This window comes from Amphibalanus amphitrite, unplaced genomic scaffold (assembly GCF_019059575.1).
Source record: "Amphibalanus amphitrite isolate SeventyFive unplaced genomic scaffold, NRLGWU_Aamphi_draft 002378F_arrow, whole genome shotgun sequence".
NCBI lineage: Eukaryota > Metazoa > Arthropoda > Thecostraca > Balanomorpha > Balanidae > Amphibalanus > Amphibalanus amphitrite.
The window spans coordinates 913-28046 of NW_024883834.1; the positions used below are offsets into that span (position 1 = coordinate 913).

The following is a 27134-nucleotide window of genomic DNA, read 5'->3' on the forward strand; positions in this document are numbered from 1 at the left end:
CAAAGGACCTGATACTTCAGAGTGTTCCAAAACCATATTTGGCCTACAGGGCTATCGCTGTTTTATTCACCTCTCATTTATGGTCCGCAGGACTTGGTGCTACACAGGAGTTCTCAGCCACCCGTTTCTCAGGGCTTCTGTGCGCCTTCAATGCCTGCTCCCATGCTGTGTTCTCCACTACCTACTCAGCGTTCACTGGATCTATAGTGTTACTCTGAGTAGTCCGCACTCGCAGGACCTGGCGCTACATACACTGTGTGTTCCATGGGACCTGGTGCCACACTGTCTGTTCCACATGACTTGGTGCCACACTTTCTGTTCCACAGGACCTGGTGCTATCACCAGTCCCTCCCCCACCCGCCTCTGGTCCCCAGGACTGGTGCGCCTCCAGGACCTGGTGCGCGCACCTCCCGAGCTCGACATGGAGGTCTACATCAGACAGGCTCTGCCAGAGGAATACCGGGACGTCCTCAGAGAGATCAAAAACAAGGACATCCGTAACATTGTGGTCGACACAAAACCAGAGAACATTCAGCTCTTCTTGCGCTCGGTGAGTAGCGAAAGTGTCATCAAAATACAATCAAGGCCAAAAGCTATGTTATTGTTCAAGAGCACCGAAATGCGGGTAAGAAACACAAACATTTCTAGGGGAACAACAGGGTTCAAATGGACGTTTGCAGCATGCTTATCTTCCCTAAGTGTACCCTAAAGACCTAATGACAAGCTAATTTTGCTATTACTAACCTCCTTTCCCAACTCCTCCTAATTGCTTTCCTGCTTGGCGTGGCATCTGGGATCAAAGCTCTGCTAGTTGATCGTTCTCCCCAGCCCCGGTCCCGCTGCTCCGCGCCCGCCGTCGCTCGATGCGTCGGCTCCGTCGCGCCCGACGCCGCTCGCTGGCACGCGTCCATCGCCTCATCGACGCGCCTCTCGGGGCCACTTGGTGACTTGTCGACAATTGTGACGCTCCGATGCACCAGCGTGGCGCGCGAGCATCGACGGTGACAGCGCGGCGCGGTGGCGGCGGTGGCGGCGCAGATTCGACGCGGCTCCGCCGGTCGCTCGCTGGATCGAGTCCGTGTTTTGACGGCCGGTCCGGACTGCGGAATGGATTTATGTGCGGCCGGCGAGAGAGGATTCGCTGATAAAGAAAATCGACACACGCGAAAGACACATTTGTTGGTCTGACTGTTTGGATAGAGCTGCAGTCGCCGCCTCGCCGGGTTCAGTTGTGGAGAGATGTGATGGAAGCGAAAAAACTTTGTGGAATATTTTCCAAGTGTCACTTTCAATACATGACAATTTTAATAAGTAAAATATTTTTTTGTGTGTTTTTAATGCTAAAAAGGCACTGAGTTCCTACTGTAATTTGTGGAGAAGCGCCTGATGCCGTGTGAATTTGCATGACCATCACCCTCATGTAAGGACATGCATAACTACCGAACACAAAAAAAGAGATATGGTGGTACGGCGTCACTAAGACAGGCTCAATAAACACGTTTGCAAACAATTTAAAATGTGAAAAATGGAATCTGTATGTCAAAACTTCTTAGGCTGTCAGTTCTGGTCCTGGTCCACCGTCTAATCATGAAGTTCAGACAAGACATTGGCATTTGAATTGGTGCTCTCAGTGTGTCTACATGGATGGACACCCCAATCGCCGACTTAATCTGGTTTGAAATTGACCGCGCTACTAACCGTCGGCCATCTCAGTTGGGAGTCCCGCCAGTGAGCCTCGGAACACTGCATATTGAATACCCTCAACTAAACTGTTCTAGCGGAAAAGCCGCTTGCTTTCCGATGGATGATACGTGATATCCAACTGGGGAAGTGTTTTGCGATCACTCATCACATTCGATTATTTTCTGTTGCAGTTGCTGCAGCTTCAAATGAACGACGATCGCCATCACTATCTGTTCACCTCATTTGTGAGTATCTCTGCAGTGCGTTCTGTGCGATATGCTCCAAAGCATGTAGAAGAATGTGGTTTCTCCATAGAGATACGTTTATTTACATTCTTACAGACGCAAAAAATGCGCATTTATGCGTACTTGACAGCTATACATGTGTTCTTATAGTTCAAACATTTTTACATCTACCTCCTATCGATGTATCAATGGCATTGTTTGTAAAACGCTGATTGTAGTGATTGAATGGGACGAGTTTGCATTACATATATTTCCCCGAGAAGTGTGTGAAAGAGCTCTGGTTTTGGCCAATTTCCACCACATCGCTATCAGGGCAGCCGAGGAGGCCATTTCTATGCAAATTGTCTCATGCTGATGTAAACGACACTCACCCTGATCTCACCGACTTGGAATAGCATGAAAATGGGAGAGGACTCCGGTCGTTACTTCCAGCGAGCGCTGAGGCTCACAAAAAGACGCTCATTTTGCGAGATAAGCATTTTTTAACCAGCGCTAACCCGATTACCACAAAGTGTTTCTTTTTTACGAGGATCGTTAGACGCGCTTGAAGCGGTAACCTTGTTACTTAGCTGCCAAGTTTCTCCTCTGAAGGTGTTTACAAAAGGAGCAGCATGTTGAAAGTGACTTAAAGATGGCACTGATTTGACCAGTTACACGTGTGCCGTCGAGTGGTTTGCATTATCTAAAATTGACTTCAAATGGACTAGCATTAACATAAATGAAAACTTTTTCTTAAGTTCAATGGGTGTTGGATTTCAAACGTAAAGAAGTGGTAAGCTCCATTTGAATTTTAGAATTTTGATACCCATTAGCATAAATAACTTGTTTTACTTAACTGATCTAACTAGCACGAAGAGCGAGCCTTTACCCGCTGTACCGAACTCCACGTTGTTATGCATGTACGCTTAGAATATCATTGTCTATCGCTAATCAATTAACTTTTACTTGAAACTAACCATTATGAAACAAAAGTTCAAGGCATTTAATGATAACAAGAAATCAACATTTATATGGTGCCTAGGACACGAAGCACAAAATGTATGTAGTTCATAGCTGTTGATTCGTTAGCAGCTACAACATCTCTAACACAGCTATTCATGTGACAGGACACGGAGACGTTTGACCTGGAGGATTTCCGGTACAACCGGGTCAACATGACGGGCTACCGGCTGGTGGACACCTCCAGCGGCCTTGTGCAGGCCTCACTGGCCGCCATGGAGCAGTTTCAGCCCGTCAGCTCCGTCATGGTGCCCGCGACCAACGTCATCAAGGTGGGTGTCACCACGGTATGCTGATGTCGTCGTCAGGGTCACGCTCACCACATTGGCAGGGATACAAGTTCGACTGGGAGCTTAAGAAGCTGCAGCTTGAGAGTTGCAACGTTATAAGTTGCTGGTCGCATTATTCTTCACGTTGTTAGTTCCAGCATTTTATTGACTACACTTATTTTCCTTGCCATTCTCCTTGAAGTCATGCACAGTGTTTTCGTATGATCAGCTTTGACACACTGCCTCAGTGATGATAAATACTCGACGCGACTGATGATGACAAACCCGGTGGTGCACTTACACTTATGTAAGTACATATACAGGCTTGCTATACGACCATCTAACTATCTCTACCAAAGTTATTTATTAACCATCTCGCCTTTGCGCCTTTGTGACTCCAGAAGTCACCAGATACCAATTGACCTAACAGCTGAAAATTGGCAACTAATCGCTGCGTCTCGTAACGAATCAGGCACCTTTTTGTGAAGCTTTAACTCAGTTGGGGCAAAACGACAAAGCGATCGTGCCCGCCATGCAAAATAAGATAGGATATAGATTATAGATCCAACATACATAGTCATAAGACGACATTTAGTGTAGTCATTCTGCTAATATGATGGTCACCACTTTCAACCTTTACTGGATTTTGACGAGACGGCAATCTCCGAAATCACCCCGTCCCGTCTGAAATAGCCTCGTCATCAGACTCAACGGCCACTGTTGACATTAAAAACTCCCATTTACAATCTGACTCATCCTGTCCTGCCATCAGGCAATTTATCACGACATTCTGTTTCGCGCTGAGATAAATGCGCTTTTGTCACAATTGTGCTGCCCTCTTTCGACGAACATTCGCATTCGTCACTCGCAGAAGACAGCCGCCGAACGGAAGACGCCACCGATCGGTACCTAATCGCCTCTATCAGTCACAATTGGATGGCGCTGGCTGACGCAGCGGATGGTATCAGTCGGCAGTCGCTAAATGATGACGAAATGACCGCGCTCTGGTGACGTCATGAGCGCAATCTGTCTTACGATGGGGACTTTTTGATATGATTGACGTGGAATCGGTGTGTTTTGTGATAATGTTCGGCGTTTTATCATAATGCGAGGAAAAGAATTTGTTAGCGCGGATCATGTGACTCGTTGGGTTTATAACGAGTCACGTGATCCGCACTGGATGTCATACAGATTTTGTGTCAAAAGAAACAACCGTCTTTTTGAAACAGTCTTTGTCTCCTAGAGGCTGCATTGGCTCCCCTTGGCTTGGGAGGACACCTACTCGCACATCACTTAACAAAATATATGTAATTTGGATGTTGATTAGCTACTGAATAAAACAGCAATATCAATACCACATCATCGCTGCTTTCCCCAACCACCAATTCGGTATCTGCTATAATGTCTCCATCTGGAACATCCCCTCAAACAAATCATCATAGTCACGGCTTTATTGCGTGGATTCTGCCGCCGAATGATGCATTTATTCATCTCATCAGCCATGTTCCTGCTTGTTCAGTCATAAACACAATCCAGTGGAGACTGTAACATTGTTATCGCACCGCTGTAGTGTCATCAAGCGAATCTCAGTATGCTTAATATTTGGCATATATAACATAGTATCAACATTTGGCATTTTTATTACGTTATCTATGTATGTATTCAGCTTTGAAGTCAGTACGGTAACCGCAGGTTACTTGAAATATACAAGCACTATTCGTTAGTATCAAAATGTAGACTATGAATGCGAATGCGAATTGTTTACGCATTGAACCTTGGATTACTTTATTCAAATGATTATTATTCCTCCCTTTTCTTTCTTTCTCTTTACCTATCTCTCTCTCTCCCTCTCTCTCTCTCTCTCTCTCTCTCCCTCTCTCTCTCTCTCTCCCTCCCTCCCTCCCTCCCCCTCTCTCTCTCTCTCTCTCTCTCTCTCGCTCTCGCTCTCGCTCTCTCCCCCCTCTCTCTCTCTCTCTCTCTCTCTCTCTCTCTCTCTCCCTCTCCCTCTCTCACAGGCGGAGACGGCTCTGATCTATGACGCAGTGAACGCGTTTGCTCACGGTCTCCACGCGCTGACTGGTGCGGGCAGAGTGCCGACACCGAACGTCACCTGCGAACTACTCAACACGTGGAACGGCGGCCTGCAGCTCTACGAACGCATCAGCGCGGTGAGTGGTACAGTGAGCGGAGAGCGAGGGTTCGAATCTCATTGAGAGCATTTTCTGCTGAATGCTGATAGTAGTGGGCTTTACTCCGAAATTCGACTCGACACATTGTCAATAACACAATATAATTAATATAGCTTTTCTGCAATGATGTTGGTGGATGCACTATGAAGAACCAACTAGCACCACCACTAGCTCCGTTGCACATTTCTTCAATTCATTTACAGCAGTTTCGCGATATGTTTTTAACTCCACTCCGACACCACTCCTCAGTCCTCGAGAGTTCCGATATCAAAGCGGACTGATAAAGCTGGAGTGCTCTCAGCCTGCCTCTGTAAAGCTCACAATACACGCTCCGCGAAACGGATATCTGTCGTTCTTCATATTTTTCTAATGTAACGTTGAACTGGAGAGAATGAGAAGAATAAAATCAGATTTAGCACAGTAGGTAGGAACGGACCAAGCTTTGCAGCGTCGTGAATTATATCACCCTAAGTGAGTCGTGCTATGCATGCCACGATTATACAATATGTATATATCTGTCACCGTAGATAATGAAGCTGAACAGGCAGCTCCTCTCTTGACCAACGTGCCGGGTGGCCATCCGTTGTTTATAACGGGCACTAACTCGAGGTAGGTAAATTTGAATTCCCCCCCCCCCCCCAGGATATACGATGGCTTTTTTATCCACACCACCCCGCTGTGTGTGTCCAGGTCCAGATGCCGGGTCTAACGGGCCCAATCCAGTTCTCCGGCGGACGCCGGACTCGTCTGAAGCTAGACCTCATGAAGTTGACCACCTCCGGAATGAAGAAGGTCGGCTGGTGGAGTGACAGGACGGGCATCAACGTGACCGACAGCTCGGCCTTCTACGGCACCGACCTGCCCAACGTCACCCTGCTCGTGTCGACCATCCAGGTGAGGCGGCTCGAGAAGTGGGGGGGGGGGGATGGGTATGTTGAGACGTCAGTCGTTTGGTGGGTGTTAACGGCCAAGGCATATCTCGATGTTGCAAGTGCCCACACCAAGCTCATACTATACATGTAAAGGTGGAAAAGTCACTTAACCCTCGCCCGTAAACGGTGTTTTGCCACCTTCGCCCATGCAGGGGGGGGTTGGTGCGACCCCCCCCCCCCCCTGGCGTTTGAAAACAGAGCGTCGTAGAGCTTAGCGGAAAAAACCAACGGATTGCTCTCAACGAGATCTCGCGATTGGTGGTATATTTTTTGGTCCTAGGTCAACATTTGACCTACTTATGACCGGTCAAAGGTCAAATTTTCGGAAAAATATAACTTTTTCAGATTTCCACGCTGATTGCGGAAAAAACGGTAAGAGATATCGACTTGAAACCTTCACTATCGTGATCCTTGATCAATTTTCTATCGTTTGGTGTATATTTCGATGTCAAAACTCTAAAAATGATGCGTTGGGAGCATCGGAAGTCTGCAAGGTCATTTGTGCATTGGGTCACGTCAGGCGTGTGACGTCACTGACCTGACCCTGACCCAAAAAGAACTACAAGAAACAACCTACGATGCCTGAAATGGATTGCAAATTCGAATTCAGGGCATCAAAATACCCCGAAAAGGCATACAAGTGCAAGAAGTCATTACAGGTCAAACGAGGTCACTGACCTTACCTTGACCTTTAGTAACCTTCAAAATGTCAACGGACATTGTGCCAATGTCAAATCAGCCAGTTGTGGTTCTAAAACAATCTGTCAGTGTGTCAGGTCAGTCGGCATTTATACCAATGCAATGTCCAATTTAGCGTAAATCTGGCCGGAGCTTGTTCCCTTTATGACGTCATAACTCCGTGACCTGACGTGACCTTGACAAAAAAAATTACCAAAAGTTGCGCAAAGGATGCCCCAAAGGGTACTGAAAATTTGAGCAGGCTATCTGAAACGGTTCGGCGTGTAGCTAAGAAAAACCTCAGGGGTGGGGGGGGGGTGCACCAACCCCCCCCCTACATGGGCGAGGTTTAATTTGAATGGGCGTTAAAATTGTAACAATCAAGCGTAGCGTCAAAAACGTGACGGGCGTTCCTATCTAAAAATTATTTTTCAACGTTTTGTCGCATTCATGTGTCGTTTATGCTATGATGAATAATTGCTTGCACCTCGGTCACTTAACCATATACATGATCTTCTACATATTACAGTCAACAACTTCTCCTATGATTTCTGCAGGGCTGGTAAAAATGGTTTTGGTGGCTCTGACCAAATTTTCGGCCATGAAAAGTGGCTCCTAACACTCGCAACAGAAGAGGCTTGAAAGTGCGGTGAACAACGTCCTTTTTCAGGAACACCTTAAACATCATCAGTAACTATTTTAGTTTCACTTATAGCTCACTGATGTATCCTGATTTTGGGACACCGGCTGGCGTCAAACACAGCAAAAGAATGTAGGTATATAATTTCTTCTACTTTTGTTTAAACTGTTTGGTGACAGAAATGTAGGGCACAAATGCATGTAAGGCAATGAATGTTGTTGACAACAAAAAAAAATATAATACTGACTCACCAACAGAGGAAATTTCATCATCTCAATCTCGCCCACTAGCATAGATCTTCCGCAAGCTGGTCATTGTCTGCGTCATCTGAGATACACATGATTGATGATGTCCTAAGATGAGAACTGAAACACAAAGGCATTATAAGTGAAATCTAATATTAATTTTAGTTACAAAATGCCTGAAATATAAATCAGGATTCCTTATATAAGCATATTTTGAGTATGATACTATGACGTACCAAAAAGAAAAACATGCAGAGGAGGAACATATCTTGATATTCAAAATTTAATTTAATTTAGTAACAAATATGCTAAACATACTGGGTTGGTTGGCAAATAAATGAGTATCTTTAGCCACTTGAGTATCCGTATGCATCTTCAAAATAAAAACAAGCGCCATATTTATGTCTAGTTCCACAGCTTGATCAGCTTAAAATATTGGGGTAGGTGGTCTATGATATTGCTATGAGATGTACTATACAGAAGAGGAGCAACTTCAAATCCAACCGAACAACAACCAACATACCATGAAATGTACAATTTGCCCGCGCCGCAACCCTGCACAAGACTTGACATTGATAAAAATGAAAAGGCCACTTGAATATCATTATTTGTGTTCTAAACTAGTCGGTAATACAGTGAACCGCCAATGGTAGAAGGCTCTCTGGCTCCCCGTTCCCTCAACACTAGGTCCTCATCAACTGATAAAAGTTACGGAGCCCTATTCTCCGTAGTGTTAAAGCTGGAAATCGACTGATGGCTCTTCGACTGATGAATGCTGACGCTGTTCGCGGTAAGAATTTACAGCTATTCTGAATAGGCTACCAGCTTTGTACTTTGTAGACAAACATTGCGCATAAGACCTCATTGGGAAATTAAATGCTGTTACTAATTTAATATTCGTGCTCAGGCATCTTGTATTTTGAGGTTTGTCGTAGAAATAAAATGAAAATATGAAACAAAACTTAGCAGTTATCCTGCACATGCATACTTGCGTTGAAACGCTTATTTATGGCTCCCTAAATCGCTTGTACAGCTATTGTTCTGGCTCCGATATTATCAGCGAATCGGCGCTTTTTACCAGCCCTGGATTTCTGGTATCATAATCCTAGTTCACCAATTTCCTACCACATTTCTTCAGACCATTTTACTTGGCCGCTTTTTTGTCATTATTTTCCCTTTCGCTCTCTTATCTGCCACTTTCAGAGCACGTGTTGACACCTCCCTTCGGCGGATTTCACGGCGGATTAGCTGCTCCGGAGATAGTTTCGATCAGGCTAACTGGCGGGGCGCCACATTAGCCGCTCGGCGACGAGACAGATGCTGCGCACTGATAACATTGACGGCGAGTCGTTAGCTCGTTCCGCTCAGAAAATGCTGCCAAATTCGACTCAATTGGATGCAATCGCCTCTGGAAAAAAATACGCATATGGTAATGCGGCATAAGACAAATGCAAAAAAGCAGCGACAACAAATGTTGCTTTAACATCAATGCATATACAATACATTTAATTGCGGCATTATCAGGCGTGTAAAAACTCTCTCGTTTATCTTATAACGTTGAAACACATGAGAAATGTACAAATCCACATCTACCCCATTTTCTACAACATTGAGCTTCTTGCGTGCCGTGCGGTCCTCTGTTGTCCATCGCTCGCTCCACGCCGCCCGCAACGGGCTTCGTTCCGGCGTCACGAGAGGGTAGACTGTACCGCAGCACACGCGTGCTCGCCGGCGCAGTATCACGCTGTCAGCAGCCGAGGCGGTGATTCTGCGGCGAGCAGTGTCGGCATTCGAGGAGCCTTCGGTCATATGGGAGTGATAGCTGTGAGCTTACAGGTGGGAGGCTAATAATGCAAGAGGATTCAGACCCGGGACTTGTAATGCGACCTGTATTATGGCTTTTCATTTAGGGATTCTCTTATTAAATTCACCGGCTTTACCTTCTTATTCATTAGCTATCACTTTTTCTCTTCAGGAGCATCCATTTGTTTTTAAACACGTCAACGAGACTACCGGTGAAACCTGGTACGAGGGTTTCAGTGTGGATCTGCTGAATCACCTGTCAAACATAGTGGGCTTCAGGTAAACTGCCCAGTCCCCAGCCTCACAATGTGGAAATTGGAATGCCGCACGTCGATTTACAAGCACCTGAAAGCAGTATGTTTTTTTTTTAGGCTGCACTGAAAAGGAGTATGTTATTGGAATATCTCTATTCACCATCAGCACATTTTGAATTACCTTGTAATTTATACAGGCACTTCTTTCTTGCTTCCCAAAGTCTCAGCATCATTTTTTTCGAAGTTGGTGTTGGTAACTATAGACATTCAATGCACATAAAGTAGCTTGCTTCAACAGCAAAGTAAAATGATTATTACATTACAGTGCACGGCCATATTTATCCCCAGAGGTCTGAGAAAACTAAGTCGGCCCTTAGAGCTACATATTAGAAACAGACCAACCTCCGTTTACTTAGGAGAAATTCACCAGCCTTTATAGAGCACTGACAATTTCACTTCCTAGGTAGGTGTATTTGTTAAAAAAAAAAAAAATACTCCAAATTTTGCTTATTGTCTCTTCAACTTATTTCATCCTCTCATAGAGTAGTGTATAGTACGCCTGCAACAAATAGCAGTTTTGCAATTCCTATTTTTGGCTAGTAGTTATGTTTTGAGTAATTGATAGCGTCATGAAGCTTGTCTTGATAAGATGTTGCATTACAGCTGCACTTTCGTAAACACTCAAAGAAGTTTTATCAAGGATATGTATAATCTACATTTCTCATTTCAAACACGAGCATGGCTGATAAAGGTTTCCAACTCGCACTTGCCTCAGCCAATATAATATGTGGATTATGATATCAAACTAAGAAAACGCCGGTGCCAACCGTCTGACGCCTCGCTGTGTCAGGTATAAGCTGAGCGAGGAACAGGACAAGCGGTACGGGGTCAAAGACCCCGTCACAGGAGAATGGGACGGCATGGTCAAGAAAATCATCGATAAGGTTAGCAGAAAATAATTGTCTTACAACCATTCGACCCTAGTCCGTTGATGCCTTCGTTACAAATTACCTACGCATCATAGAACCAGGAGTTATTCTTCTTTAGAAGCATCGAATAATATTACCAGCACATCACATCATTCACTGCAGACGTCAAAGTGATGTTTGTGTGATTGAATACTATAGGCAGAGTAGTTGATACTGCAATGATAGCAGCACCACACGTCATCCATGCAGTGGCGTTACCTGCAGCTGCATGTGCAGCGTGATAAAGTTGCGCTTGAACACATTGTTCAGTTGTCAGTTGACGGCTCCACCTGGTGCCGCCGGCCGGTCATGTGATCGGAACTGCTGCCGGAAGAACGGGGTGGGAACTGGACGGTGCGGCGGGACAGTCTAAACTGTCGGGAACGCTGGGCTGATCTTGTATGTTCTATTGAAGTTTTAAATTTTAAATGATCAAATACTGAGCTGAATATGATCTCAAAAATCTAGACAAAATTAATACGTAGCTAGGTAATACATGACATACCTATTTATTACTTTTTTGCTCCTGAAAGGCATGCCTTTCCGGAGCCCATTAGTGCTTTTTTAAGTTTGCGTGTTCAAACTGAAAAATAATTTTGAACGACAACTATACATATACGAGGGGCGTTCAAAAAGTTATCGGCCCAACCATGAAGGAGTTGGAATTTCGGCCTGCAACGCGGTGTGTTCAATGATGTGTTATTGGGATGTCCACTTACGTAGCCATTAACCAATCTGCCCTGTGATTGGTTCAGGCTGCTAATCAATCGTAACATAGTTTACCTTTCCCGGTCAGAATGGGTGACGCCCAGAAGAGAACAGTGATTTGGTTCATGTATTGCAGAAAAATGCACCAAACGTTATTCACGAAAAGCTAGTGCCAACACATGTTGAGGTTTGTCTTTCTTACAGTAGCGTCAAAAAGTGGGCATCTCTGTTCAATTTTGGTCAACAGATCATTAATGGTCACCCCCGCAGTGGCCAGCCATCAACAGCATTGACTCAAGAAAATATGAAAAAATAAGCACTTCTTTGTGAAAAATGACAAATGTTCTGGTCTGAAACAACGCAGCAGAAGCGGAGGTGTCTATCAGGTTCCTCAAAGCCATTCTTCGACAGCGTATTAATATGTTTAAGATCTCTGCAAGATGCATCCCCCGTTTGCTGACTCCAGAGGAAAGGCAAACTCGAAAGGAGGCGTAACGCGAAAATTTTGGCCCCTATATCGAAGACCCAAAAGAGTTCATTGAACTACTTGTTACCGTGGAGGGATTGTGGGTGTCACACATTGACCATCAGGGCGTGACCGAGTTGCACAAGTGGAAGCACACTGAGTAAAGGCCACCAAATGAGTGCGACGTGTTAAAGTCAGACGGCAAGGTGACAGTGGTTGCATTTTTGGATGATGGCGGGGCTCTGCTCGTCAACTTTCTAAAACAGGGGGGCACAATTAATGATGAATGCTACACCTCCCTTCGATAACAGTAGCGAGCAGCAGATATCAAGGAGAGACTAGGGAAGCTGACTAAAAGTGTGCGCCTGATCCAGGACCACGCACCAGCACACATGAGCAGGGTGACGATCAGCGAAGCAGTGAGCTGTGGCTTCGAGTTGTTGTCAAAGCCACTTTTTTCTTCGTACCTTGCACCCTCAGGCTGCCACCTCTTCCCCAACATAAGGAAATTGCTTAGCAGTGGCAACTTCGCTGACAGCAAGGAGACAAAAGCAGCCGTCTTGGACGTGCCAGATGCGTCCAAACCCCACTTGGCTATGGAGACCCAGGGGCCTCTCGCGAAGCGCTGCGCGAAATATTTTTGTCTTAACGGTGGTTATTTGACTAAATGAACATTTTTGGTCTAATAAGTCGACGTCGTATCTCTGCTCCTTCATGGTCGGGCCGAGAACTTTTTGAACGCCCCTCGTATATTGCTAATGCCAATTTAATTCTCGCACATTGGCCTATGAGGTTAAAAAAAATATAACTAGCTAATATAAAAATGAGTTTTATGGTTGTTGAGCTGGGATGTATTCGTAGTTGATACAAAAATGAAAAAATGCATAAAAATTGACGTTATGCCACACAACAAACTAAGAGATGTTTTACTCGAGTTCTTGAAGAGATATTGTCAGATATTGTGAGTTGTGGTATTGTCAGAGAAAGAGATCCTGGTTTTGCTAAATAATCTTCATAAATCGATGCGTCATTAAACGTGCAGTTACCGCTTTATATTTGTGTATGTGTATCTTGTGTCATATTTCAAAACATTGAATCCCATTGAGCTGATTTACGACTACAAACAAATTACGTTAGGCGTGGATTCGCGCGCTCCACTTGTAAATCCCTCGCGCCTTAGCCATTCGCTACTTTTAGAGTAGAGTTAGGCGCCTTTTATAGCTGAACCGCAATTCGTTTTCCAATGCAAATGTTCGCCGAACAAAGAACAGAGGCTCGGATTTTACTGGGCGTAAACCTGAAACCGTCATAGGTTAGAAGGAATGCAAAGGCCTTAGGAACTAAAACAACACCATCCACAAACATGCAGTCAACGAGTAATGCACATCACCTGTTTATTCTGTCCGTGGTTCTTTTATTGCTGCTGTAAATAGTGCAGGATACATGAATACCTACATGAGATGGTCTCTCCGAGAAAGAAACGCATTGTACTCCCAATTTAGAGAAAGAACTTATGCTCCCTTCCTCAGCTCTCCGCAGAGAAACCTATTCAGAACACCCCAGGGTGTCTCACATCGCTGCACCCACCTTGCTCCTCAGTTGGTACCTCCCCTCCACTGCACCCTCACCCCCTGCACCCCACCCCTCCGCTGCACCCTCACGCCCTGCACCCTCACCCCCTGCACCCCCTCACACCCTGCACCCGTCCCCGGCACAGGAGCGGCCGTTCATGATGCTGAAGCCGGCGGAGAACGGCTCGGAGCCCCAGTTTGAGGGGTTCTGCGTGGACCTGCTGGAGCGGGTGGCGGAGCTCGTGGGGTTCCAGTACCGCATTGAGCTGGCTCCGGACAGCGTGTTCGGGTACCAGGACGCCGTCACCGGGGAGTGGGACGGCCTGGTGAGACGGCTCATTGACAAGGTGAGAGGCGAGCTGGTGAGCATGGTGGAGCTGATGGAAACTCGAATAGAGCTCAAACTACTCGGGGGAAAGGATAATGGGTTTTGCTGTAGCCTGCACTATTGACGAAAGTAGTGAGTTCGCTCATTTTTTTGTAACGTTAATTAAGAAAAATTAGCTCAATGAAATGCTATGTATTTTGTCGATTGCAGACTTCTATTTCGCTACTGTAGAGGCTGGACTAACATAACTTTGTCACTCTAATATCTGCATGGCCCGAGATCGAAATCGAAATCGAAGGCCATTACCATTGTAACAGGTGCCCCGCGCTGTTTCAGAAAGCAGATTTGGTCGTCGCTTCGATGACCATCAACTACGCCAGAGAGGGAGTTATCGACTTCACCAAACCGTTCATGAATCTGGGAATCAGCATACTGTTCAAGGTAGGGACTGACTGCAGTGAATTTGGGAATCAGCATACTGATCAAGGAAGGACGTGTCTTTAACCCGGCAGGCGGTGGGCCTACCAGCCACCTTCCGCGCGGTGGGGGGGGGGGGGCACTTTTTTGCCCCCCCCCCCGTATCTCCGAAACTACTGGACGGATCCGGAAAATTCAAACGGCGTTCGATAGCCCTGTCAAATTTGTCGAAGGAAACCAAATTTCATTGACCTCGGGGTCACCGATGACGTCACAGGTCAGGTCAAAGATAAAATATTTCACCGTTCACGGGCTTCTAGGGAAAGCGCTATAACACCGAGTAAAACGCATTTTGTCGAAAATCAGCGATAAGGCGTCAGTTGTCTAGTACATATGTTGCTATTAGAGGTCACTGGTCATACCAGGTCAGGTCACAGGTCAGGTCACCAAAGGTCACCAAGGGTCACCACATGAGCCCAACTTTACTAGGGTTATGCGATGCATGTTTTATGGCCAGTTTTACATTTCCAACTCAATGGTGTTGGTTATAAGACCATCAGATACGGTTTAGGTCACTTTCTGGTGGAGGTCAGGTCAAGGTCAGGTCAAAAAAGGTCAAATTTTAAAGTTGATATTTTTGCATAAAATGGGTATCGATTCGATGCAGCTCGTCACGGGGAGTCTAATGGTGGTCTTTGTTTTGAGCTACGAGGTCTAGAATTGCTAAAAATTGAGTTTGAAAATTTGACGTCATCAATTTTGAACAGTTTTTTTCGCTATAACTTGGCCAAAAAAAGAGGTATCGATTTCAAATTTGGTATGTAGATAGAAGGCGGTAGGGGCTATCACATATATTCCGGTTTTTTTTCGAAATTCAAAAAAAAATTGGATTTTTTGGCTATTATATTCAAAAAATCTATTTTTTGATTTTTGGGGGTCTAAATCCAAAAAATTCGAAAAACCGAAATAGCAGTTTTGTAGCCCTTTTAATTCCACACCTTTTATGTTTGAATCATTTTTCTCTATCTCTAAAGTTGTAGGCCTGACAGCTCTTCCCGCGAAACCTTTTTTTGGGTCGAAAACGGCAAAAATGACGTCACTCTGACGTCATTAGCGGCCAACCTATCATAGCCTTTGGAAAAAAATTTTTGGTCACCATGTGCGCTAGCTGCTCCCGGGAGGGTACTGAAAGTTTGGTGACGATCGGCGCAGCGGTTCTCGAGATATATCGAAAAAACTAAAGGGGGGGGGGGCAAAAAAAATGCCCCCCCCACCGCCTGGAAGGTTAATGCACTTACACATACATATATAACTGAATGTGAGACACAGCTACCTAGGTGTTTAATGTGATGTTGCAATGGACCCCTTGTCAACTCTATGACTGTTTTTCTCAATTGCAGGTACCAAATAGCCAGCCAACACGCCTTTTCAGGTGAGAGAGCGTTGTAAGTGATTAGCTTGAAGCATGAATTTGAAAATTTGTTATTCCTTCATAGTTGTTTATCATAAAAATGCCTCGGTACAGGATTTGCTGGATAATGGAGGTGATCTCTCTTGTGATATACCCTTTTCTGACTTCTCCGATCTATTCTGTTTAGAGATTTGTCATATTTCTGTACATTCGTGCAACATACTCGTAGATTATTTTATATGAACTTTCTGTGACATTTTGGGCTACCTGACTCAGTCTTCTCTCTTCTGGGCCCCATACTATGAATTCAGCTCATGCTGAGTGTGTTCGTATGTTAATTAAATGTTAGCCATCGCCTGTTCACTCTCTGTTCTTAGTCTGTCCTTCGGTGCCCAGCCCTCTCCCCCACGGCTCCCTCCCTCATCCCGCCCTCACTCTCCCCCTCTGTCCGGCAGCTTCATGAACCCGCTGGCGGTGGAGATCTGGCTGTACGTCATGGCCGCCTACATGGTCGTCTCCTTCACCATGTTCGTGATGGCGCGCTTCAGCCCGTACGAGTGGAACAACCCGCACCCGTGCTTCGACGATAACGACGTGGTCGAGAATCAGTTCAGCGTCAGCAACAGCTTCTGGTTCATCACCGGAACACTGCTGCGGCAGGGCTCCGGACTGAACCCTAAGGTAAGAGACCAGAACACAGCCCTATGGTCAGAGCACACTGCTGCGACAGGGATCCGGACTGAACCCGAAGGTAAGAGGAGACCGGAACACAACCCTATGGTCAGAGCAGGGCACTTAAGAGTTGGACAGAGTACACTGTTGCGACGGGGGTCCGGGATGAATTTCAAGGTAAGGGTTCTCTGCTACGTCAGGGTTCCGGGCTGAACTCGGGTTAAGATAAGTCACACTACTGCGAGAGGGCTCGAGACTCTCTCTCTCTCTCTCTCTTTCTCTCTCTCTCTCTCTCTCTCTCTCTCTCTCTCTCTCTCTCTCTCTCTCTCTCTCTCTCTCTCTCTCTCTCTCCCTCCCTCCCTCCCTCTCTCTCTCTCTCTCTCTCTCTCTCTCTCTCTCTCTCTCTCTCTCTCTCCCTCCCTCCTTCCCTCCATCCCTCCCTCTCTCTCTCTCTCTCTCTCTCTCTCTCTCTCTCTCTCTCTCTCTCTCTCTCTCTCTCTCTCTCTCTCTCTCTCTCTCTCTCTCTCTCTCTCTCTCTCTCTCTCTCTCTCTCCCCCTCCCTCCCGGGTAGCAAATTATCCTCCCGCCGTGTGTCCAACATGTCGCAGCTAATGACCCCATCTGCTCCATCTAATTGACCCGCGCCCGGCCGGGCCGACTCTATTAGCGTCGACGCTATATCGCTGTACACAGTCGACAAATGATGCCATAGGACTCATCTGTCCTCTGGCCCGCTGCATTGCACGGTGTATGTGAATAGAAAGTAGTCGAAACAATGGTGGTGCCTTTTCATTGCATAATTATTCACACAGTCAAAAAACGTTTACTTGTTTCATGCCTAACGAACGTGAATGAGGGTTAGACGGGTACTGATGAGCAAACGTGTACCTTATGTTTATTTTCCTTATCATTGTAAACTTAACACAAATACATTTTATTTCAAAAAAATAGTAATGCAGTTTGATACAATTGGACCTAGTTGAAAACAAGTCTGATGGGCTTGTAACTTTTCTAGCTTTTTCTTTTTCAATAGAGAACACTCCTTTTGAGTAAGTTTCTATCAATGATGGTTCCAACCTCACCGGCCTCGGCGCCGTTACGGGCCGGAGCTGGCGCAGCTATGGAGAGCTTCGAGCTCCGGTAGTGAAGCCCCGCAGAGCCGGCGGGAAGCCACTCGAGGCTAACGTCCGCCGTGAAAAATGGCTCTGCGCCGGGATAAAAACAGGCCGAAAAGTCGCCGCCGGCCGCGCGAGGGCGTCTCACTTTGGAAAGGTGGCCCCCGTGGATAGTTTAGTAACTCCGGTGGTTTAGGCAGATGATTAGTTGATTATGTCATTGTTGATTATGCAATCATTTCTTCACCTATTAGTGGCAGAATCCTGGTTAAACGCTTTTTTTTTGCATTCAGCATTAGCTTCATTCTGTAGTAATGCCTCGTCTTGTGTAGTTTTAGAAAGAAGTCAGACCTAAAATTATAGCTGTTCGTTTTCGACTTATTGAGAGGGAGCACGATGGCCACGGGGAGATTCTTTGGAATTGCCATGAATGCTGCATCTTCTAAAGGTCTCTATCACATTAGGTGCGCAGCCCTCATATTCAAGGAGAGACTAGTTAGGCATAACCAATAAGCATATAACTAGTTCCGTGCTATTTACCACATCTGTGCAGCCACTTTAGGAAAGGAGCGCAGCCTGATTTAGTAGCAGTGCCAGATAATCCTATTATGATGACAGACGAGTACTTAGGCGGCTATTTGTTCCAGTGAACGCATATATTAGAACAAAATTATGTAGCACTTCCTGGTGAAATGGTCGCACATAATGCGAACGGTGCTCAATTTGAGCGACTTCATGGCGTTGATGTCTCCATTAGGAGCCTCGATGTTGCCTTCTTGTCGCCAGGCCGCCTCGACGAGGATCGTGGGGAGCATCTGGTGGTTCTTCACGCTGATCATCATCTCGTCCTACACGGCCAACCTGGCGGCCTTCCTCACAGTGGAACGGACCTCGACACCTATAGGTGGGTTATTTGCTCCTTTGTGAAAGCATGCATTACAATGAGTTGCACTTAACGTTGCATTGCTAACCTCATGATAATGCAATAAAACGGGTCCTAATTGAAAAGCTGGCAGTGTGTGTGTGTGTGGGGGGGGGGGCTATTTTCAGCAACGTCGTAGCATCCTGCACCGTGACCATTCAATAGGTACTACAAATTTGTGAGGCATGTGTATGCTCCTCTGTCCCTGGTAATCGCTTTAAAATGAGCGTCAAGGTTCCACCTCCCACTAACCAGTTTCCATTTTCCATTTTCCGCTGCGGCATTGCTAACCCGTTCCGGCCTGCGGTTGATCCAATCCTGCAATCAGGCTGGCTGGCGTGGCGGGCCTAAAAAGCCGCGGTCATCGTCGGAGTAGAATTTCAGAGCACCGCTCCATCGAGCTAGTTTGCAAACAAAAACGGCGTCTGTCAGCCGGCAGCGGTCCGCTGATCCCCGGTCTCAGAGCCCGCCTGGTCCGGTCCCTCGGTCCTTGAGAGGCTTCACCTTCTTACTGTGCTGTGGAGGACCAGCTTTCAGGCGACTCTCTGCCAAGTGGTACCAAAGACCGCACAGCAGCGGGTAAAGACATTGGCAAAGTTTTGTCGAAGCCAATCAGCGAGTTGCAAAGGTAGTAATTGGGCGCTCTGGGACACATTCAGAGCCGGATGAGGCCTGCATTGGATTATGAAAGGAATATTGAGGTTCGAACTAGAGCTATGATTGATATTGGGCCTATATGATTTTATTGCATATTTGGTAGTATTGGCATGATTTTGAATCGTGCAAATCAAGGCACAACTAAAGCGTTTAAATGTTTGTTTGTTTGTTTTTTGTCAAAAACTTGTCACCTCTGAATGAAATTGCTGACCGCTACCTTATCACTGATGACATCGTCGATTATTTTGTTGCTGTTTTTATGAGGAAGGAAAAAATGTTTCTAAGACTAATAAATTACATTCTCCAAAACAATTTCCAAATGGTACCAAAGAAAGACATCGGAAATTAATTAATAAATCGGTACAAAAGAAAATGCGCCTAATTAAGCTCATTAATTAAATCCCATGTCGCCTGAGCATCGTGACTATGTATTTATTGTTGGCGATCTCATTATTTAGGTGAGATTGATTGAAACAGTTTCCGAAGCGTACAAGATTTCCCTCTGGTTTTCAGAGAGCGCTGCGGACTTGGCAAAACAGGAAGACATCGAATATGGAACGTTGGAGGGAGGATCAACTATGACGTTCTTCAGGGTAAGCAATGAGGACATACAGCTTCTCTGTAACGACCGTGACATTTATCATGAGCATTATCATGGCATTATGAGACCCAAACCACACGTAAATGCACGTTGTAACAGTTTCAACCCCAACCAGAAAACAAATAACCTCCTCTGTGTCAGGACTCTAAGATCGAGACGTACCAGAAGATGTGGAAGTTCATGGAGAGCCGAAAGCCGTCCGTGTTCGTTCCCAACTACGAGGAGGGGGTGCAGCGCGTGCTGAAGGGTAACTACGCCTTCCTCATGGAGTCCACGCTGCTGGACTACATTGTGCAGCGCAACTGCAACCTCACCCAGGTCGGAGGACTGCTCGACTCCAAGGGGTACGGCATCGCCATGCCAGTCGGTGAGATTTGGGGAACGGGGAGGGGGGGACAGGGAGGGCTGAGGAGCGGGTCGATAAGGGTGGGGTGTTACTGACACGGATAGGAGAGAGAGGGAGAGAGAGAGAGAGAGAGAGAGAGAGAGAGAGAGAGAGAGAGAGAGAGAGAGAGAGAGAGAGAGTGAGAGAGAGAGAGTAGAGAGTTGGGGAAAGTTTGTCTTCTATTTTTTACTGAGTGCGAATTGAATTCAAACCCTTGTGTAAAGTAAATCATTACGCTGTTGCTCTTTACTGGTTGTGATGCCTCCCTAATTTGCTCCAACAAATTTACGTATTTCCGACACGGAACGTGTCGTCCTCTGAACCCGCAGGCTCTCCGTGGCGGGACAAGATCTCTCTGGCGATCCTGGACCTGCAGGAGAAGGGGGTGATCCAGATGCTGTACAACAAGTGGTGGAAGGACACCGGGGACGTGTGTAGCAGGGACGAGAAGAAAAAGGACTCCAAGGCCAGCCCGCTTGGTATCGCCAACATAGGTCAGTGGGGGTGGCGGTTCGGGCGCAGAGGACAGGGACCGCAGGGAGATGTTCTTAGCGAGGATGTTCTTGATGCAATATTGTTAGCAGCCTGTAGATGTGCATTGTGCAATCCTTTCCATGGGCTATGAAAATCACTTTAAGATTTAGAAGCTGCTACAGATATTGTATTCAAGTCTCATGTCATGTTGTTTGGTTATTGCATTTTTTCTTCAACATTTCCCCCCAATTGGTGCGACTTTCTGGTATCGTTCTTAGGCAGCAGCAAACAAATTCATACCAGCTGGATAATTATTGAAGCAGACAATCGACATGTGTGTCTATCTGTCAGTTTCCCGCAGCGCCGCGTCATTTCCGAGCGTGCTGTGTGCCGCCGGCTGACCTGGCACGATGCCAGCTCTATGCCCCGGGGCAGTCGGCGCTGACCCCGGTGATGGCAGCTGTCAGCCGTAAAATTGGTGACGGATGGCTCAGAACCGAACCACTGCCGACTCATCGCCGAATTTGTCAGTCGACGGCGCACTGCCAGCTTCCAGCACTCTACCGAAATAGCAGAGTGCGTTGTTAAATGAAGCTGCAGTCCGAGTGCCGAATGCGGTCCAGTTCTTTACAGCATCATACTGAGTTAATTAAAGTAAATATTTTACTTTATTTTTTCGAAAATATGTTAAGCCCACGCTTGTCAATGATGTACTGTATTTGTGGATTCCATCGCTACTGTTTTACCCCAATACTTTAATTATTACCCTCATGGCTTTCTAGCTACAAACGTTTCAGTCACTCATTTAACATTTTTTCCTGTTCTTCATTACCTTATCAGTACAAGCCCGGTATCATTTTTGCAACATCGCTTTTCTACCAGATAAACCGTCCTCATCGCAGTATTCGTGCCCGATTCTTATTATAAAATGATGTTTTTTTCGTGCCGCCAGTTCCATTTCATCTCATCTGTTTCTAGCACACGACCCGTGTTCTATCTGACCTCGCCCCCCCCCCCCCCGGTTTCCGGAGGGTGCCGCCAGCCCCCACCCACCCCCCCCCTCCACCCCCATCCCCACCCGCCGCCGACGCCGTCGTCCCGGTCGACGCTGGACCATTTTCTGGCCGCGCGCTAACACGCTGCGAATTGGCATCGTTACCGTCTGGGCCGGACTGTGCCGAGCCCCGCGCCGCGCCGGCCGGCCGGTGGTGGTGTCGGGTTGGGCCACTGATAACGGGTCCGTGACAGCGCCGCCGAAAATTACGGCGCCCGTTATTTCAGCGCCCGGATGAGCAGAGAGAGAAGAATGGAGAGCCTGGCTCAGCCGGTTTTTATGGGAGAAATGTGTGGGAGACGGACGCGGTTTAAGAAAACGAGCAGCGAAATTAAACGGAGAAGGGCTGCCGGGTTTCATTCTCGAAAATAATGTAATGATTTATATCAGATGGATATAATTTAGTCATGCTCTACTGCTCTTCTCTACTCTGCCTCAGAATCGTTTAAGCTCACTCATCGTTGCATAGTCCTATTACCCAAGCATTCGTCATAATTATTTACATATGTTACAAGTTGTATCAAATAAGGGTATCTGAAGTCTGAACTCTTCTAGCGTAATCAGCTCAATTGCAAATAAACTCTCTAGGTTGTAAGAAACCGTTTTTTACGACAGATAATCATGCTATAATTACATAGGCACGCTTGGTTCTTTTTAACGCCCGTTCACATTCTCATTCGATTACCAATGGAAGACCCTTCTCTCACCAAAAGGTTACGCTAACTGCAATGTCGTTGTATGTTCTGCACACACGTTAAACGCACAACGTCGCAATAGCAGCATCAATTCATTGCTACACCATCAACGTCAAAGGTTATCTGGTCCCGTGGCAGATATTACCTCCTAGCTCTGGCCCAAATCAATGCCGGAAACATAGTCTTCAGAGGGACTATACAATCGGTGCTAGACAGTCACGTGGATTGCAAGGAAGACTACGTAGTGTACAGTCTGTCTTAAAAGTACCACGCAAAGTGACGGTGGATCCATCAATGCTGACCAAGGAAGGGCCAGCTAAATTTGAGTAACCGAAGCAATTGACATTCTCGTCCATTCCCCAGATCAATTGGTTCGGTGACTTTCAAATTAAAGCAGGCCCTTCCTCGGTCAGGCTTGATGGATTGGATCCACCGTTACTTTGCGTGGTACTTTTAAGACAGACTGTACTTTTGTTTGCATCTCTGTGTATTATATAGAATTGTGAAAATAGCTTCCAATGTTGCTATAATGCGTACGCAATGCTTATGCAATGCTTACGTCGGCCAGGTGGCGTTTTCGTGGTGCTGCTCTGCGGGCTGTCGCTGGCCATCGTCGTGGCGATGCTGGAATTCTGCTGGAACTCCCGGAAAAACGCCCAGACCGACCGGGTGAGTCTCCAGATGGGGGCTGTTAGATTGTGTTCATCATTCAAATCCCACCGTTTTCATCGATGATGGCAATGTAATCAAAAGGCAAAAGCTCGTCTATCTAATTTCTCCTTTGTATGCTAAATGAACCAACACAATTTTGGCATGTATGATCAGTTTCACATCAGTCTTATTTTAGCGGTAAGCCTGTTTTGTTCTGTCAGTATCCATCAAAAGGCAACAATAACATAAATGCTCGTTGTTGGACCACTTGGTATCTGACAGGAAGAAAGCCTACTTTAATACATTTGCTTTTGAAAACAAGCTGACATAAAAGTGATTTTGAATTTGAATTGACTTCTTCAAAGTCAGAGACGATTAACGAATCCGTACCTTCCCGTTTAACCTGTTTACGGTGTATACAGAGCCAAAGCAAACTGCGGCGATGCTCGAGAAGAAGTTATGATACCACTGCCAGCGACCCCCAGTGGGAAACTGTGAGATCATTAGAATACCCAGCACCCTACGTCAATGATATCGAGGGATACAAAATATAACCCGCGCCCCAGTGGCTGTCTCAGCCAACTTCGCCCTAGTGGGGGGGGGGGGGGCATATGCTACCACCCACCTATTAACTAAAAAACTAAGAGGGCTAGAAAGACGCGGTAAAAAGCAGTCGATAGCTCTCAATGCGTACGTTTGAAAGTATTACAGTCATTTTCATCTTAGATCAATATTGGGGTCACCAGAGGTCATCAAAGGTCAAAGTTTGCCAATGGTCATTATATTTTTCAGAAAACATTCCGTTATCTCAGGAACTATGGTAGCTAGAAAAACGCATGTTAAAGCAATCGATAGCTTTTAAACTCTTCTTTTGATAAGGTTATTATCAAAATTGACCTCAGGTCAACGGTTTAGCCTCCAGAGGGCAAAAACTCCAAAAATAGCTGTTTTTACGAAAAGTGTTTTTCGACAATAACTTTCGACTTAAAACAGCCACGACTTTTCTATTGCCTGAATCGCGTTCCTCTCGCCGAGACGCGTCAAATGAACTATAATTTGACCTTGAAAGGTCAACTTGAAAATTTGACCTCAGGTCAAGGTCATGACCTGACCGGAAAAGGTCATGTTGCATATCAATCGATGCGTCTCAACAAGACAAAGACAATGAGACCATCCACAGCGTTCTATCTCTTTCTAATCGCGAGTTATTGGCAAAAATCTGTTTGTAGCCTCAAATGACCTCGGGTGACCTTTCTAGAGGCTATCAGCAAAAATGACACCTTGGTCATCACGGGTGGTCTAAATCATTATGATTCTGAAATATTTGGACCGTTCCTATGCGTACACACGGATCTAGAGGCATTTTCATTTTTCTCCATTGACTTGTAATGGAAAGGTCACGCCGCTGACCTGACCTTAGGTCACGGATATAAAAAATCCGAGATATACAAATTGTAGGCGCCCATAACATCATGCAATTCACCAAGTTCAAAACCTTTCTGACAAACACTGCAGGCTGGACATGATTGCAAACTTTTTTAGGCTTGGTCAGTTAACTTGACCTGGTGACCTGACCTGACATGACCTGGGGTCAAAAATTTCACACATTGTCCAAAATTGATGTACCAAAAGCTACCCCAAGCGGCGCCGCGGTTTTTTATTCACACGCAAAAAAAAAAAACGCGACAGGGTGGTAACATATGCCCCCCCCCCCCACACTGGGGCGAAGGATAATATTTGGGATATTCCAGTGTAGATAATGCCCTTCATCAGCCCAACGAAATGACCCATAAAACATATGTAAATTGGTAGATTCCTGTTTGGGTTGCTTTGAATCACGTTGATATCATTGCATGGTACACGTCATCCTCAGCATATATATTTTGGGTTATGACATGGGCATAGGGCAATCCACGTACCTATGGGATTTTATATAGATACCATGAACAGTAACACTAAAATACCTAGAAGTCCTCAATGAAGCGTACCCAGCGTACCCAATTATAACACCCTATTTTGACAAGTGTTTAGCTGTTTCGTTCTCCTTGTGACCTTGTCACTGATGCACTTGACCGTTCGACCGTTGAATTTACTGACATCTCAAGGTAAGGCGATACCAATTACCATAACAGATAACTACAATGAGTTAGTGGTAAATTCAATGTCATGTAAGGAAACTATATTGGACTTCTATTTGATTTTACGCAAGGTTTTCACTTAAACAAAGCATACCAATCGGTCATAAGGTGTGCTTGAATTCATGGCTAGGAGCACTTTCAATAATATAAAAGCGTTTGCAACCTTAACTCCAAGGATTTCGCTATATGTATACCTATATTCAAGTCGTCGGTGAGCTACTGTCGACGTAACATGAAATCGTATTCATACCTATATTTATTCTCCAATCTCCATTATGACTAGAAATGCACCGAGCAAGAGTTATCCCGTATAAAGTGTGAGATACCGCATCAAATACAGAACTGCATGGCACCATCACCACCGTAATCAGAGCTCAGATTGTCCATAAATTTCCCTCTAGATGTAATGAGCCGTACAAATGTGTCATTCCAGCTGTAGCGAGAGGAGGGTGTCTGGACTTTGGGGCCAAATCACAGACTAAGCCCTGCTAAAACGATGTGTGTTTCAGTTGGTGACTGAGTCGGTGCTCTTTTTACAGCAATCGCTCTGCAGCGAGATGGCCAACGAGCTGCGGTTCGCTGTGCGGTGCCACGCGCCCCCTCGGCGACCGGCCCTGAAACGGTCCTGCTCCCGCTGCCAGACTACCAACGCCACCTACGTCCCGCCGCCGCCGCGAGCGCCGCCTAACGGCTGCGAGCTGAACCTGCCGCGAAGTGTGGAGAACGGGGCCGCCCGGCACCGGGGGTCGTTCGGGTACGATGTGAACGATTGTGCGTGATTCTCAGACAGCGGTGTGAAGTGAGGTGAACTATTATAGCCTGGGGAGTGGGGAGGGGAGATGTTTGTGTATGTGTCGGTGGGGCTGGAGGGGTTATTGGGATTTGACCAAACGTGCGACATCAGCCTGTTGGGACTGAGTTGGTGAGTAACTCGCAGTATTTACCAAAACCAGAAAATGTTTCATTTGCTCCTTACAGCAACTGCCATCCACCATGCTAGTGAAAAATACCGTGCTGGTACTTCACCTTCCCGATCTCCCGTCCCTTGATAGTGTATATCACATGAGCTGCGACTGGTTAATAGTGATTCACATTCCATATGCGATACAGATTGCAAGTGCGTAAAAGAAGTGTTTGATTGTAGTGTGGTTACTGGTTGTGAATGTCGATACCATTACCAACCATCATAGTGTCAGTCTGAATAACCCATCTGAGTGGGTGATTCTTGTATATTGTACATAGGTATTTACATAAATAAGCTGGTATGATAACTGATAAGCTTAGCATGTGTGCTGATCAGTGATCGTGCACCCAGAATTTTCATAAAAATGCATTACCGGCATAGAATACGTTATAAGTGGCATGATAAGCTTGGAGCTGCGTGTGAACTGTGAATCTGTCATTGCAAAGGACGCATGTGTACACTTTTCCAATTGCTAGTCATGACCGTCCAAAGATGCGTTTTATTGCGATAGAAAATTGTGAATCAAAGCCTGTTCAAAATTGTGACAGAAATGAAAAAACTCCTGATGTGTGTTGTGATGGAACGGAGTGGAAAAAGCAGGGTAAAGCAGATAGCTCGATTCGCCTTTTTAGAAAGCACTGATGCAGCATACGAGTAGATCGATGACAAATGATTTGTTGACAATAAATGAAGACACCATACACCATGGATGTGTTTGATGTGATGTGGCTACGAGATATCTGTGGAGTCCAAAAGAGCTCGCTCGGTCGGGCCTTCTGAGGCAAGCGTGGGGCCATCGCGCCCATCGCCCAGCAGATGTCAGCATGGGCCCTCAAAAGCATGCATCCTACATACCTGATCCCGATATCTGATCCCAGGCGACCCACGACCTGTGGTGTCAATATGGGCCCCCAATACCTAAGTGAGGCCTGAGGGGCCAATGAGGACCTCGGAGGTAACATATGGGTCCTCAGGCCTCAGAGTTCTACAGGGGGCTCTC

At 46.1% G+C, this 27134-nt stretch overlaps 1 protein-coding gene across 1 annotated transcript; it reads left to right on the plus strand.

Annotated features, from left to right (window-relative positions):
• Positions 1 to 374: 374 nt before the first annotated feature.
• On the plus strand, positions 375 to 26840 carry LOC122376891 (glutamate receptor ionotropic, kainate 2-like; the record flags this gene model as incomplete). The annotated part of the gene is made up of 15 exons (XM_043356880.1): positions 375 to 550; positions 1875 to 1928; positions 3035 to 3199; positions 5212 to 5364; positions 6076 to 6279; positions 13797 to 13997; positions 14315 to 14419; positions 15796 to 15827; positions 16262 to 16487; positions 18380 to 18497; positions 19686 to 19765; positions 19915 to 20140; positions 20488 to 20652; positions 22950 to 23050; positions 25710 to 26840. Coding segments are annotated over 15 exons (2246 nt in total), but the record flags the coding sequence as incomplete, so codon positions are not given.
• Between the last annotated feature and the right edge of the window lie 294 nt (positions 26841 to 27134).